General features: G+C 39.6%; 1 protein-coding gene across 2 annotated transcripts in view; it reads left to right on the top strand.

Moving 5' to 3' along the window:
* The first annotated feature begins 9,855 nt into the window (after positions 1-9,855).
* stx1a (syntaxin 1A (brain)) overlaps positions 9,856-16,792 on the top strand; it is a 29,827-nt gene continuing 22,890 nt past the window's right edge. For both annotated transcript variants that reach the window (XM_073817493.1, XM_073817492.1), the window contains exons 1-5: positions 9,856-9,922; positions 10,426-10,525; positions 14,594-14,668; positions 15,249-15,331; positions 15,442-15,550. In XM_073817493.1, the coding sequence (XP_073673594.1) occupies positions 9,902-9,922; positions 10,426-10,525; positions 14,594-14,668; positions 15,249-15,331; positions 15,442-15,550 (388 nt within the window). In that variant the 5' untranslated portion in view covers positions 9,856-9,901. The remainder of the gene's footprint in view (positions 9,923-10,425; positions 10,526-14,593; positions 14,669-15,248; positions 15,332-15,441; positions 15,551-16,792) is intronic.

Raw genomic sequence — 16,792 nt, 5'->3', positions numbered from 1 at the left:
GGTTTGAGGACCTAGGCGAAGATGGAGGAAAGGAGGAATCAGTGGAATCAGATGGATGAAGGGACAAGGCGCAGCCAGTAGCGTGGAAGACTGTGGTGGAGGCAGAGGGACGAGGGAGCCTGGTGGAGCTGAGCTAAAGGACAAACTTGCAGATGGTCTCAGACTCCAAGAGGCTTTTCCTCAAAGGCAGTTCGAGTGCTGGTTTGGGAGCCAGAGCCTAGTTTCAAATGGGTTCTTTGTCTTTCGAGACTGAAAGCACCAGCTCAGAAGCAGAAAAAATGGTTTGTAAGTAGCACCAAAACATCGCTTGCGTCAGAGGCTGGGGAGGGGGTTATCATGACCAAAAAGATGAACAGAACAAAAGCTTTTTTTAATATTAGCAGCAGGATTTGCCGTGTTTGGATGCCGATGTAGGTTTAAAAAACCATGTTTTTTTTTTTTTAAACTATTAGGCTTGAGTGGGATGTGTCGGCGCTGCAAGAACCGGTCGGCGTGTGCCATCAAAGTACCGGGAAAGCGATTCAAAAGCTTAAAGAGTTGTTTGCTCTCCAGTCGCTTTTGTGGTGCTTTGGTGTAATGCGCCAGTTGGGCCTAAACAAGCCTGTGTTTGGCGCTGCCACACTATTGTTGCTGGGAAAGATGAGACGTATTCAATGAAGTAAGATCTGGCTCTGAGGTGGCTCTCTAGCTCATGGAAAAGCAAACCGGTTCTTAGAAGGCTCGCCAGTCGAACCAACTCCGAACTGGCAATATTACTAGCTCTTGAACCAGCACCCGGTTCCTGCTGGTGGAAAAGGGTCCCTTGTGAGCTTGAGTGCATGGTATGTCTATTCATGATATTTGCCTTGCTCAGAGTTAGGCACATTCAGTCATAGAGAGCCACTGTTCTGCAAAGTTTAGTTCCAACCCTAAGCAAACACTTGAACAAGCTAATCAATGTCTTCAGGATTACTAAGGCTACAGACAGGTTAATTTTTTTTCCAGGTTTGGACCTAAACTCTGCAGGACAGCAGCTCTCTAGGACTGAACTTGCCTACCCCTTAGAATTCCTTCTCTAGGTCTTGCTATTAGAAAATCTCCTCTTTAGTTGTCTGTGCAATGGCATTCAAACAAGGCAGTTTTCGTCTACCTACATATGCTTAGGCCACGCACCCACTTTTTTTTTTTGGTTTTGACTATGTCGTATAGTACTAAACTCGTGTTTGTGTACATCATGCTTGATGTTGATGATATGAGGAGAAGCAGCTGATGGTATGTGTTGGTTTCAGCCAAGCTCAATGAATAATATGTAAACATGAGTACATTACTGTCTACCCTTGTTTGGTTGCTGCTGAGGCTGGCATTTGTGTATCAACGCTGATGCTCTTATGATAACGCCAGTATGGCTGTTGTCATTATTTATTAATTGATTTTAATTGACTGCCACTTTTATTGTGTTTGCCTGCTAAAAACAATGCTTGTTTTATGTGAGTTTTTATTGGCTCGTGCCCAGTTGGCTGACAAAGAGGGTGCTGCCACCATTCCTGTGTTCTCACCAGCCTCTTTCCTCTAGTGCAGGGATCTCCAACCCTGCTCATGGAGAGCTACTGTTCTGCAGACTTCAGTTACAACCCTGCTCCAACACAATTGTCTGTAATTATCAAGTAGCCCTGAACACCTTAGCTGGTTCAGATGTGTTTGATTGGGGTTGGAGCTGAAATCTGCAGGATGGAAACTCTCCAGGAGGAGGGTTTTAGACTCCTGCTTTAGTATTTCCACTAGGTTCATGATTTAAGTCAGGGGTGCCTAAACTCGGTCCTGGAGGGCCGGTGTCTCTGCAGGACGCCAGCCTTCCAGGACCAAGTTTGGGCCCCTCTGGTTTGAGTGTTCACGTGAGTATTTGGTTTATCCTTGACATGCTGTTTTGACTTCAATTTTGACCTATCCCTCACTTAATAGTCAAGTGGTTGCAGTAAGAGCGGGATTTTTTACAATTCCCATAGGGTCAGCTACTGATGCAATGTCAAGTGAATCAAATTTGAAAAGGAACATCTCGGGCAGGTTTGCCCAGACTATGTCGTAGAGGGCCGGTGTCCTGCAGAGTTTAGCTTCAATTAGACCCACCTGAACCAGATAATCAAGCTCTTACTAAGCATACTAGAAACTTCCCAACAGGTGTGTTGAGGCACGTTGGAATTAAATTCTGCACGACATTGGCCCTCCAGGACTGAGTTTGGGCACCTCTGGTCTCGGGTTATCTAACATGGTCCCTTGAGAGGTGGGAACAAGATGTAAGTTGCTGTGTTCCAGTCTCCAGAGTCTATAGCCTTCTACACAGTGCATGATTTTAGCAATCCTATAAGATCACACAGTGCAACATCCCTGCTGAAAAAAAAAAAACTGCTAAAACCAGCCTGGGCTGGTTGGTTGGTCTTAGCTGGAAGTAGCTGGTTTTAGGTGGTCTCCCAGCCTGACCAGATAAGACCAGCCTGACAAGCCTGGAAAAGTGGCCAAAACCCCTCTAAAACCATCCAGCTGACCATTTTTTTCAGCAGGGATGGATATAAAAAACTTAGGTACGACATGCATGCAAACAATATGATGATGACACCTAGCCTGCGTCCCAATGTGGATACTGTTCATCCTAAATTCTATGTGATAGTAGTAATTTTCAATACTTTTTAGGGCAGATAGGGTGCAGGGTAGTATGCTCATTGGGAAGCAGGGCTATTGACTCATATGACGCACATTACTACAGAAGAATAAAACGTCATCAGCATGCGCTAGTGGTAAACAAAAAGAGCATAATAAATCAGTTGTTTTTACGTGTGCTAAAAAAAGTGGAAGCAGCGAAAGAGGAAGTAATAATAGATTGAGGTAATCACTTTTAAGTTTTAGTGCCATGTTGCGTTGCGTGGGTCTAGGCAGCAAAGATCAGGCTGAATTTCTGACACTCAGAAAATAATCGTAAGCTATTTTTGGTCGCAAGACCGTAACAACGGCCATCTTTGAACCTCTCTCCCCGTATGACATAGGACCACAGATTAGGAGCCAAGATCACAGAAATCGCAACGATTGTTTTTTACAATGTCAATCTTTCGTCTGGCACAGCCGAAAATCATGTTTTTTTTTTTGTTTTTTTGTTTTTTACAGAAGATTTTTAAGACAATAGCAGTCCCCTGCTGAAAAAAAAACCCCAGCTAAAACCAGCCTAGGCTAGTTGGTACTTAAGTAAACTTTGTGAAAGAGGTTTCCCCATAGTGTCAGCTACTGATGGCATTGTTCCCCTCCTCTCAAGAAACAATGGCTACTTTAGGTAACCCAAAAATTATTATACAATATTTAAATTGCATGACTAAAATTGGGAACAAAACCAAAAATATTTAAAGATTTAAGAATACAAGGAAATACAACTTAATCAAAAACTATAAAAATCAAACAATGGTCAGCAGAGATCATATCTGATAATACAAAAAAAGATCAAAAATCATGATTAATATTTTGTAATCACTTAAGAAACTTATAGATCGCCAGTTTTTAAATTGAGAATGGATCTTATGAGGTTTAGAGGGACATTTCCACAAAGACTTTATAGATAGAAATAGAAAACTTTAAGTAGAAATGGGAAAATATTGTAATCTAATCTTTTAGAAACTCTTATGCGTTTCAGCATCACTTGAGAAATATACAGGTATACTGAAGCAGGGTGAAAATAAACTTTTGCAGGGAGCAGGGTTGAAGACCGAAATGTTATAGCGTGTGTGGAGTGAGGTGAGCGAGCGTTGCGCGCTGTAGGGGTTAATGAGCGCGCCGCGCGTCACCGACTCTGAGCGGATCCAGCTTTGAAAATGAAGCTCTTCTCAGCGAGCAATAAACGCGTCAGACTGACTGAATGAATCATGAAGGACCGTACGCAAGAGCTCAGACATGTAAGTATGATTTACTCAGACAGACTAAACTTTATATTAATGTTCTATGAAGGACAGACGCGCATATTTCATACAACAGCGTGCGTTTTTTGACGATTTCATACTAATCACTTCTCAGAAACAGACCGATCGTGCTTGTTGTGCAGTAGTTGTAATTAAGGTTGTTGTGTGAAGTTGGTGAATATGAGATTAGCACAATAAATTTGTTTTATTACATTTACACTGACCAAATTGGGACAGGTTAGTGCTGAATAGATTGGAAGAGACGCGCTCAGATGTGCAGGAAATCATCATTCATGGGTTTGCCTGCTTGTGAGACGAGTTGCATCACGAGTTATTTACCTTAAATAATGTCAAAGATAAAATAAAAAGAGTTTTGTGTTCTCTTACAAGCTTGTTTGCATATAGCCTACAGGAAAAGTCAAATCACATCAACAGTTACAGAGCTTTATCATGATAAATTTCACTAGGCAGTTGTAATTGACTGGGTCAGACATGATAAACAAAGCTTAAACTCTGTGATTTTCTGTATGGAGTGAACTGAGTTGAGCACAGTAATCATTAACCAGTCCATCCTCACTATCACTGAACAAACAGAGGACATCAGAGTGATCCTGTTGTGATTCTGGTTGTGTGTCATGTATTGACATACTACTTAGTTCACTTCAGGTTCAAAGTTACGTATGAGACATTGCAGGTGTCCAGTGTGTGAATGAACGAAGCACTCATTCGGTGTTGTGTGTGCTGACACTGTGACCCAGTCATGAATACTGAATTAGATTTTGAGGGCTACAGGATGAAATCAGCTGCTGAACTGCCAGAGAAGTAAAACTGACCCTCTGTAATCTATCAGACACTTGAATGTAGAATACATTGGTACGGTGTGTTGACAACAGAAATGGAAAAGCCAATACTATTGACAAAAATATCTCAACATTTTCTATGATTTTGTTGATCTGATATTTACCAGTGTTGGGGGGTAACCCATTACAAGTAACACTAGTTATGTAATAATATTACTTTTTCCAAGTAACTAGTAAAGTAACACATTACTTTTTAATTGACAAGAAAATATCTGAGTTACTTTTTCAAATAAGTAAGGCCAGTTACTTTTCCCCTCATTTATTGATTAAAAGCTCTTCTGTCCCCATGTTGAGAGAAATTGTGAGTAAGATGTGACTTTAGTTCTAGAATAAATGTGAACATGCATTAATTCATCTCACTCACTAAAAAAACAGATACAGTGTTCTTCAAAATGAATAAAAACAGTCAAATTCAACGCAAACCTGCAATAATTCAATATTATAAATAATACAAATATCCTTTATGCATTTAATCCCATTTTATTAACCGATGTCTTTGCTGCTGACCTTCGATGATCCAATTCATCCATACTAATAAGCAAAAATTACTCAAAATAATCTAACATTTGTTTTCCTTTTTTAGAGAGAGTTGACATTTTTTCTTCTGTGGTCTACTGTACAGATGTCAATTTACTTTTCTCTAAGCCTGAGGCTTTTGGTTTAAGAAGGCTTTTACATTTGCCAAAAATAGAACTTTTTATATTAAAAACAAACAACCAAGCCCTGCCCAGATTTTAAAAGTAACGCAAAAGTAATGTAACACATTACTTTCCATAAAAAGTAACTAAGTCATGTAATTAGTTTTATAAGGAGTAACTCAATATTGTATTGCATTACTTTATAAAATAACTTTCCCCAGCAGAGACTTTTTCATTAAGGTGCCACCTTAAATTTATTTACCATTTACTGCAGCATTTTACCTTTATAAGGGCAGTTTTGTCACCTTATTAGTTATATGCATCATCTCATTCTTACATTCAGTTAATAAATTCAAGACACGGTCAGCAATAAAATGAAATCGGTAACAAAATTAATTTTTCCAAGTGGCACAGACGCTGCATCTAAATCAGAATTTACATGTATATGCAATTAAAATTTCATAAATAATGCTATGAGATGAATGTTCTAAAAATAATATTTTTAGCACTGAAATATTAAACTAAAATTGCCACTGTCTTAATGTTTGAGTCAGTGAATAATTTATTCAAGTGATTTGTTTAAATAGCGGATTTATTCAGGAACAAAACACCCCTGTGTTGCTCAGAGGTGTGAAACAGTTCTATTTGGAAACAGTTTGGAGCTATTTCCGTTGGTGAAACAGAGCAAAAATAGATAATATATCTTGAATTTTGGGGTCATTCTAAATGTAGTGTACTAGGCTACATTACTGAAAGTTAGGAGCTTTTTTGTTAGATTTTTGCAAAGTGAGTGACATACAGTGAGGAAAAAAATATTTGATCCCCTGCTGATTTTGTACATTTGCCCACTGACAAAGAAATAATCAGATCTATAATTTGAATGGTAGGTTTATTTAAACAGTGAGAGACAGAATAACAACAAAAATCCAGAAAAACACATTTAGAAAAAGTTTGATTTGCATTTTAATGAGTGAAATAAGTATTTGACCTCATCAAAACTTGACTTATTAAAACTCTTGTTGGCAGAGGTCAGACATTTCTTGTAGTTGACCACCAGGTTTGCACACATCTCAGGAGGGATTTTGTCCTACTCCTCTTTGCAGATCCTCTCCATGTCATTAAGGTTTCAAGGCTGAGGTTTGGCAACTCAAACCTTCCCTACTGGAAAATCCAGCTAATACCAGTTTGAGATGGTAGCTGGTTCCAGCTGGTTTAAGATGGTTATTAGCTGGTCAAAGCTGGTTGTAGCTGGTGGACCAGCTCAGAGGTGGGACCAAGTCTTTATATTCAAGTCACAAGTCAAAGCCCAAGTCCTCAAAGAGTTAAAGGTAATGAGATAATTAAGTGACTAATTAAATGATGATTGTGCATTAGTGATAAACACCTGCTGTTATCAAGAATTACAGAGGATCAAATGTTGATGTTTTATTGGTTAAGATGATGCTGATTTGATCCTCAGTTTCAGTTCTTCATGGTGTAGTGTGTTAAAAATTTGTTTTCTTGGTGACTATGGTCCCAGCTGCCTTGAGTTCGTTGGCAAGATCCTCCTGTTTAGTTCTGGGCTGATTCCTCACCGTTCTCGTGATCATTGAAACTCCATGAGGTGAGATCTTGCATGGAGCCCCAGACTGAGGGAGAGCATCTTGCAGCCCATTCCAGCCTTGTGTAGGTCTACAATATTGTCCCGGGCCTGACATCCTTGGACAGCTCTTTGGTCTTGACCATGGTGGAGAGAGTTTGAAATCCCTTTAAGAGAGTGCTCCTAATCTCAGCTTGTTACATGTATAAGAGACACCTGGAAGCCAGAAATCTTGCTGATTAATTATTTCACTTATTAAAATTCAAATAAATTTATAACTTTTCTGAAATTTCTGGATTTTGTTGTTATTGTTGTTATTCTGTGTCACACTGTTACAATTAATCTACCATTAAAATTATAGACTGATCCTCTCTTTGTCAGTGGGCAAACGTACAATCGTACAAATCAGCGGATGATCAAATATTTTTTCCTCACTGTACTTGATAATGTCAGCTTCCGCATATTTGAAACAACGGTTAAAGGGGTCATATAACGTGGCTTCTGGTTTTTCTTTGTCTTTGGAGTTTTACAAGCTGTTTGTGCAGATAAGATCTGTAAAGTTGCAAATCTTAAAGTCTCTAAACCAAAGAGATATTTATTATAAAAGTTTAGCCACAGCTTCCTAAAACGTCTCGTTCAAACACGTCCCCACTTGAACACGTCACAGGGCGAGTAGATTAGCGTAATATGTATATGGAAAAAGAGAGAAGGCATAAGTTTTAACAGCTGTAGCATTATTGCAGCCGCATGTTGTGGAGACATTGCAAAAGCAAAAGCTCTTTATTTGGCCTTCCAAATGAGGACACAACTAGAAATCAGTGTTTAAGTTATATTTACAACACTGTTCCGGAACAGTACAACGCAGATATTGGAGTAGGTGAATATTCGAGTGGGCATTTCACGAAGGACTGTTTCCTGAACCTGGAAGAGCAGCTTACAATGCCAGCTGTACACAAAGGGTTAGGGACAGTCTGCGCTTCTGACTGACTTCAAAGGCGAGTTTTAAGCAGTGTAGAGTAGTGCTTGTTGTTTCTCGTTCTACGATCGCAAATGCAAATATGGTGTTATGTTTACGTGACGTGGCGCAACACAACGTATAAAAATACAGTATGAGTCATTGTAATCAGTTGTTATGTCCCCACTGGATGCAACAAATGTTTTATTGTTTCTGTCTCGTCTCGCCTTGCCTAGAAAGCGCATGTAAGGGGCATTTCCGTCACTCGCTTGAGGTTTTCGGCCAATCACAACGCACCGTATAGCTGGCCAATCAGAGAACACCTCCACCATCAGCGTTGAATTTTGTGAAAATCGAAGTGTTTCAGAAAGGCAGGGCAAAGAGGAGCAATAATAATGTCCAGTGTGTGGAAAATAATGTTTTTTGAACCTCAAACTGCATGAACACATTGCATTACAACAAATACTCAAAATGATGCTCATCAAATGACCCCTTTAAGATTATATTTCTTTAAGATTTATATTTCTGTGATGATACATATCGCTGTACTCTCATAATAAGACACACAGGAAGTTTCCTGAGGGTAGTTCAAATGTGTTTTCAGGGCATATGAAGGTTGTGTTCTAAATAAAGACTCAACTGTCTGTGAGCACACTCATTCCCATTCATTCACTGTGCTCTGGTCAATCTCAAACACATGCTGAAAATGGGCCTTGTCAGTTACCCTGTATTGCAATGATCCTTCTCAGTTAACAAGTATCATAAGCAATTAATCATGATCAGTTTTTTAGATTTTCAGACATAAAATTATCATTTGTTTACCTGGGTCATCCACAAATGTTCAACAAGAAATGTTTTAATAAAATGTGTCTTTTAGTGAGATTTATTGGTCGATTCTAGTCTATTATATTATATTGAAGCTGGGCCATTGGGCAGTCCTCATTGTTGAACCCTAGTTGCACTTATCTAGACTACCATCAAACTTCTTTGAAAGTGACATTTAGAGTGAGATTACAGGAAAGAGTGGGTAGGGTAGAGACTGTGTGCACTGCATTAGGCATTCATTAGTTTCACAGTGGGATTAGAGCTGTTTTTGCAGTACATTAAATACAATTAAATACAGTCTGATAAGCTACAATCTTGTGGATGCTAAAGCCAGAGTGTCATATTTAGATAAATTTTTTAACTACAGTTATGTCACCTAAAAGTTTGCACATTTTCAGTATTTTCACACTCAGTTTATTGAATTTTTGTTTTTATAATTCAAGTTATTTTGGGCAATTCTACAAAGAATAGTGCCCAATATACACGGCAACAGTGACACTATAAATTTACGCTCATGTTTAGTTACGAAATAAATGCAGTTATGTGCTGAATCATATAGCTGTTTTAGGAAGATGCTCACAGAAATGAACAAAGATAAGTCAGTTTCTTTGTATTATTGACTATGTGTCCGACCAAACACAATTTAAGTATGGAGTACCACAGGGCTCAGTATTAGGTCCTCTACTATTGTGATCCAATGCATGACAGTTTAAAATTGCATGTTTTATACATAATATTGAGTTTATAAATTAGTAAAACATATGCCCACTTTACTGTATCATATCCTGACTTTCTGTGCTGTTCTCTCATCCGGCTCCATACATGGGTTTGGCACTCGTGGTCAAAATGTTTCATCACCAGATTTAATGACTATTTGCAAACTTAAATATCACTAGCCACAGGTCTAACAAATTGCTTGAATGCACTGTCAGTCACTTTGGATAAAAGCATCTGCCAAATGAATGAATGTGAATTTGCAGGGACAGTGTGACAACTGTCCCTGCAATTATTACAATGATTATTTTATTGTTTTTAATGATAATGAATCACCTACTCACTGCTGTATTTCTGTTCATCAGGGAAAAGAGCCAGAAGAGGTGGATGAGGTGGCTGTCAGTGTTGAAAAGGGTTTCATGGATGAGTTCTTTGAGCAGGTCTGATGTTTACATTGCTTTTTCACTAATGAAATCTCCTTCTCTGGGATGTCTGTTTCCTGATCAGCCACACGCAGGAAGATGCTACTACATAATGCTCTATAATGACACAAGATAAACACGTCATGTTCAAGAGTGGCATAAAAACAGATTCACAGAAGAACATAAATGCATTTGAACAGATTCAGCACTAAACTATGCTTTTGCTTTGTATTTATTAATTAACTCTGATTGCTTATTTTAACTGTTATATAAGATACTGTACATATGCAAGCACAATATAAATTAGCAACTGACACATGCACAGAAATTAAATATTGACAGTATTATTTATTTTATTATTATTTATAAACTCTCTAATTCCATTTAAATGTGAATTCACCATCTGTGTGAATTTAGTTGAAAACGTGAGTCAAGTCTAACCCTTCTGAGATGTCGGAAACAAGCGTTACTGTTAATGAACAACTTCTATTTGATCCGTTCTGATTTTCCTCTTCTCTCAGGTAGAAGAGATCAGAGGTTTTATTGACTCTCTGGCAGAGAAAGTTGAAGAAGTGAAAATAAACCACAGTGCCATCTTGGCCTCTCCAAACCCAGATGAGAGTAAGACCCTGCTACACATAAAGCCTAATAATACTGTTATGTGTGTTTTTGTCTTATGTCATTATTGTTCTTGTAGCTTTTGGAATTGATTCTGAAAGAATGAACAGGAATAAGTTAATAAAATGTATACCTAATAATATGTAAACCATCAAATGCAAGCAAAGTACAATATATTCAATTCAGCCTGTGATCTCTGTCCCTCATGTCTCTGTATAAAAGACAAACACACTCTGCTCCTTCTGATCACTGCACTGTCAATCTTCTTGCGGTGTATGACGTCATGATTAGATATTTGATTAGAAAGTGAATGTATGGATTTGGTACAGTATTTATATAGCCACAACTGCACCAAACATTGCCAGCCACAAAAGAGAAGCAGATGTGTTAAAGCCTGATGACGCTCATGACTGACACACTAAAAGCCAGTGTTCTTCCACAATTACAGCAGGTCTCTGTTCTTTAATTTGCTGACAGTAAATGACTGTACTCTGTACAGACACAGGAAGTATTAACAGATTGATAGATCTTGTGTGTTGTGGTGCATGAGGTGGCTAAAACAGTTCCTGAGGACAAGAAGTGCAGCACAGGACTTCAGTCTAAGGCAGAGACTGCGAGAGAGGAGGATGAGAGCTGGGAGTCATATTTCTCAACACAAAGCTAGTGATGATCACAAGTTCACAACCCAGCAGACATTTAAAGGGATAGTTCACCCAAAAATGAAAAAAATGACTCCTTTACTCACCCTGGTATTGATTCCCATGCCATATACCCTTTTTTTTTTCCTTAGATTTTTAAAACGTGTCAGTATCGAGCTTTAAAAAAAAAAAGATGCAAAAGTATCACATTAAATGAACACTCCACTTTTTTTGGAAATAGGCTCATTCTTCAACTCCCTCCGAGTTAATAAGTTGAGTTTTACCGTTTTGAAATCCATTCAGCCGTTCTCCTGTTCTGGCGATATCACTTTTAGCATAGCTTAGCATAGATCATTGAATCCTATTAGACCAATAGCATTGCGTTCAAAAATGACCAATGAGTTTCGATATTTGTCCTATTTAAAACTTCACACTTCTGTAGTTATATCGTGTACTAAGACCGGCGTAAAATGTAAAGCTTTTTCTAGGCTGATAAGATTAGGAACTACACTTTTTTGCTGCCGTAATATGGCCGAAGCAGGCGCAGTAATATCACGCAGTTCATGTGCAAATGCTAACCTAGCTGGGAACTAATTTCAGGCGCTGCGTGATATTACTGCGCCTGCTTCGGTCATATTATGGCAGCAAACTTCCTTGACTATTACGCCGGAATGGGAGTGTAGTTCCTAATCTTATCGGCCTAGAAAATCGCAGCTTTAAATTTTCCGCCGGTCTTAGTACACGATATAACTACAGAAGAGTCAAGTTTTAAATAGGACAAATATGGAAACTCGTTGGTCATTTCTGAACGCGATGCTATTGGTCTCATAGGATTCAATGATCTATGCTAAGCTATGTTAAAAGTGAAATCACCAGAACAGGAGAATGGCTGAATGGATTTCAAAACGATAAAACTCAACTTATTAACTTGGGAGTTGGAGAATGAGCCTATTTCCAAAAAAAGTGGAGTGTTCATTTAAGTCAATGAAAATGAAACTAACAGAACAGAACGGTGACTGTACTCCCCCTCCTGGAAGACATGACCTCGCGCTGTAAGAGAAGAGATGGTGTAAGACGATGGTTGTAGGACAATGAGCAGGAGAAGAAACCAGGATGATTGCCCATGGTGGAGTCATTTGAAAGAGGATCTCTGTGTTGAAGAAGTGGATGATGAGAAGTCTGAGTGACCCAGGAGAGAGCCAGCAGAAAGGCAACCCATGGGCAAAACTTGGGAGGGAGGAGCCATGGTGGAGTTTTTGTGGGATAGCAAGATGAAACCATGACTGCTCACTGAGGTGGAGCAGGTGGAGGTAGGAACCCAGGCGGAAAGAAGGTTCTGGAGACCGAGGTGAAGTCACAGTGACTCGGAATGAAGTCGGAGAGAAGGAGAAGCCTGCCTGAGCAGAGAAGGTGTAACAACAAGTCACAGACAAGTACCCGGAAGTCTGTGGTGCAAAGTGATGATTGAGCAAGGCAGAGCTGGAGGGACAACAGCCCATGAAGCAAAGGAAGAGAGGAGCAGTGGAGTTGGGATTTTTCTGCCCATTGCACAGATTTTTCCCATGAGGCCCCCTCAAAATCATGTACAGTGGGGAGGGCCCTCAGTTGGGCCCCTCTCAGCCACTGGGCATTATGCACTCTGTTCCGCTTTCCCACCAGTTGCTACGCCCCTGGTGAGGAGCCAAGGCTAAGCTGAATGGTCGATGGGCTAAGGTGGAGTGATGGACTCAGAGGATTGAGGCATAGCTAACAGGTCAACACTCCAGGAATCGCAGGGCTGATGGCGGAGGTAGGGTCAGTGTTGAACAGGGCTGGTGATGATGAAGAACAATCTGTAATAGACAGGACTGGTGGCGATGTAGGAACCCTCAGTGCTGGATGTGACTGTTGAAAATTCTGAGCTGAGTGAGATCAGCAAGGACAAAGACTCTGAGTTGGACAGCACCAGAAACTATAAAAACAGTGCTGAAAGGGGTACAAGTTGTGTCAAAGCAACCTTACAGTATTAAAATTGATGTAGGACAATAGTGTGTCAATAATGCAAAAGTTCCATGTCGCATCAAAGTCAGATTGCAGAGGACTCATCTGGTTCCCGTGGTCTTGCACCAGCGGCCGTCGAGGTTAGGGCTTCTTTACTGATGATCTGTCTCTGGGGCTCATCTAGTTGACATGGTTTCCGTTGACATTCGGCTGTAGGTGCTGATCCACCATCTGCTCTTGGTACTGCACTGACCATCTGATCTGGATACAGACTGGATCTGGTGGCTACGGTGACCTCAGATTAAGAAAGAAACAGACTAATATTAATGTAGATGCAAGAGTTCCATGTTGCCACAACGTCAGATTGGAGAGGACTCATCTGGTTCCCGCGGTCTTGCGTCGATGGCCATCTAGGTGATGAGGTCTTCACTGATGATCTGCCATGGGTGTGGTCTCTGGGTCTGGCTCTGTGTGGTCCACTGGAGGATTTTGGGCAGGCAGGGTTGGGATGAGTATATCTGGTTCAGTTCCTTAATTAGAGAAGTACCCCCCACCTGTTATGACTCGTGTAGACAAGATGAGACAAACGACGAAATACAAACGAATATAGATTTAATATAAATCTCTCAGAAATACAAGGCAGGAACAGGCAGGAACTCTCAGAACATTGACACACACGACATCCATTTAACAACGAGGACCGACAGGGAGTGAACACAAAGACAGACTTTTAAATGCAAACTAATTATCAAACACAGGTGACGGGGATAATCAGGGACAGGTGTAGGGAATCACGATAACGAGGGTAAACCAAATGACAAAATGACAGGGGGAGACCAAAAGAACAGACATGAATGTAACACCACCAGACATAAAGCGTATCTAATGCATTTAAACAATGAACAGTTGTTATTCCCCACCAGGATTATTTGAAGCTGTTCATCATCAAGCCCGCTCTAAAAGTGAGATATTAAAGTGATGATACATGGGGCAACTTTGTGAGCAAGTTGTTGAGCAATGTTGCCGTCAATGGGCAACCAGGTGAGACACAGGGCCCAAGACCGATCTAAAGTATCTATATAAAAATATGTTACCCATTATCAATGGGAAAGTGCCCATGTAACATTGTTTAATTCTCCTTTTGTGGTCCAAAAAGAAAGAAGGACATACAGCATTGGAACACCAGGGTGAATAACTGGTGACTTCATTTTAATTTTTGGGTAGCCTAGCACTTTTATAGGAACTGAACATAAATCAATATACTGACAAAGCACTGTAACTATCTGTCATGACAAATTAGTTTATTTAAAGAATCGTTGGTAAATAATATGTATGTCTTAGTATTTTCTGAATATGCTAAATACACTACATATAAGAATGTTCCAGTAGCTGGAAATCAGAAATAATGTTCATGTTAACATGTTCTGTGTCTTCCTATTTAATTTCACAACAGAAACAAAAGCAGATTTGGAGGAGTTGATGACAGATATCAAGAAGTTGGCTAATAAAGTACGCACCATGTTAAAGAGTGAGTCCTTCATCCTCAACAACACACATGTTGCAACCACCACTTATATGTCGATCCCATACAATGCTAGGGAGGGCTATTCCAGAATTTAAGAGCCAAATTAATCTACAGTATGGCTTTTATGGTATTATCTGGCCAGAATTGTGATCTTGCAAAGAATATGATGGACTGTAGTGAGATAGGAGCTTAGTTAAAGCTTTATTAGTAGTTAGCAGAATTTCTATGAAGTGTAAAAGGGAGTCAATTTAGTAATGTTGTCTGATATGAGCACTCAAGCTTTAACTGGTTCAAAATGCAACAGCTAATTTAATAACTGTACTGGACGTCCTCATAGCAGTGCATTAAAATAATCTAGCCTTGAGGTCATGAATGCATGAATATGTTGTTTTGGCTTGGACATAGAAAGCAGTCCATATCATTTGCATTTACTATCATTCACAAATGTTTCATAAAATGATAAAGTGATTAATGATGCGTCTTGACATTGATATTGATATACACAATCAGAAACTTTGGTTTCATTAATTTGTCTTTAGCGCTAGTAAATAATTAACCACATGGATGACTCTTTTTTTTTTAGATATCCAGCAGAGCATAGAGCAGGAGGAGACACTAAACCATTCAAAAAACCCATCAGCTGATCTGAGGATACGGAAAACACAGGTAAGAGGGGTTGGACACGTCTCCATTACAACATTTCAGTCTGCTATTCTTTGATGACTAGAGGAGATGTTGTTTTGTGTACATTCATGCAAGAGGTTTCTGTTTTTCAGCACTCCACTCTGTCACGTAAATTTGTGGAGGTGATGACCGAATATAATGCAACGCAATCAGATTACAGGGAGCGCTGTAAAGGACGGATACAGAGACAGCTGGAGATCAGTGAGTAAACACGCACTGGTAATGCTTTAGTTTAGGGACTAATTTTCACTTGCTTATTAAGATCCATATTACTAGCATATTGTCTGTTAGTTAGTACTTACAAAGCACATATTAATGTTCTTCATGAGCATATTCTAGATCTCTTAATCCACCCCATACCTTAACTAACAACTACCTTACTAACTATTAATAAGCAGCAAAATAGTTTATTGAGGCAAAGATTGTAGTTAATGGTGAGTTAATAATGAGAATGGGATGTCTGGGGTTTCCATAGCAAGACCTTCATTCTGTGGTCAGTGAACTACTGTATGTTTGTATTGATTTTGAGAAGATCCAAGTGCAGGCCCGGTTCTATTGGGGTACTAGATGGATTTTGCTATATACCATCAAACAAAAGCAAAGCAGTTGAAAATCTGGCAATCCAACGTGTTTTTGCAGCGTTGAGCAGTGTTGATTTCGAACAATTAGAAACAGTTTGTCAGAATTCACTCACAGCTGAAAGCGCCGGATCGATTTTAAGTGTCGTTTTGCGCACTCGTGAATCATCTCATGACTAAGTGTAGATGCGATGTAAATAAAAGATTCATTGTGTAGTTTAGAAAGCTTTATCGATTATAACGGAACTTTGTGAGACCTCTATGAACTAAGATAAGTGTCACGTATGTGGTCAATCCTGTCTTCATGAACTCTTGCACAACACATTCTGGACTGCATTCCCCACAAGCCACTGCACCAATCACTGCACACACCTGCTCCTCGTTTTCCACTGCACTGATTGCTGCACACACCTGTTTCACATTTACCCACATGCATTTAAGCCACAGACACACACACTTCCGGGCTAAGTCTTATAGACCTTTCTCACAGAAACCGGAAATACGCAATTGCAGGGTATGCAGACTTCCTGTGTGAAAGCCGGGTAATTTAAAATTAAAATGGAGAGAGTCTACACAACTTCCCTCACTGTTGCCAAAGATAACTTTTGCCGACGTGATAAGAGTCATGGAGGAAAACTCCATCACAAAGAGGAACAAATTGGATAAAGGATATACATTTTTCCACGAAGAGTTTATCCGGGACGTTCTAAAACGCTTAACGTGAAACACGCTTAACGTGGCTTAACGTACGAAAAAACGACCAGGACACCCCAAATTTCTGTCAAACCTTACTTGGAACAAACACTAACTACTATCAAAAGAACAAACCCTTATTCCACAGATAGTGAATTATATCACGTTAAGC

The sequence above is a fragment of the Garra rufa genome, chromosome 14, assembly GCF_049309525.1.
Source record: "Garra rufa chromosome 14, GarRuf1.0, whole genome shotgun sequence".
Taxonomy (NCBI): domain Eukaryota; kingdom Metazoa; phylum Chordata; class Actinopteri; order Cypriniformes; family Cyprinidae; genus Garra; species Garra rufa.
This window is presented reverse-complemented; position numbering and strand designations above follow the sequence as displayed.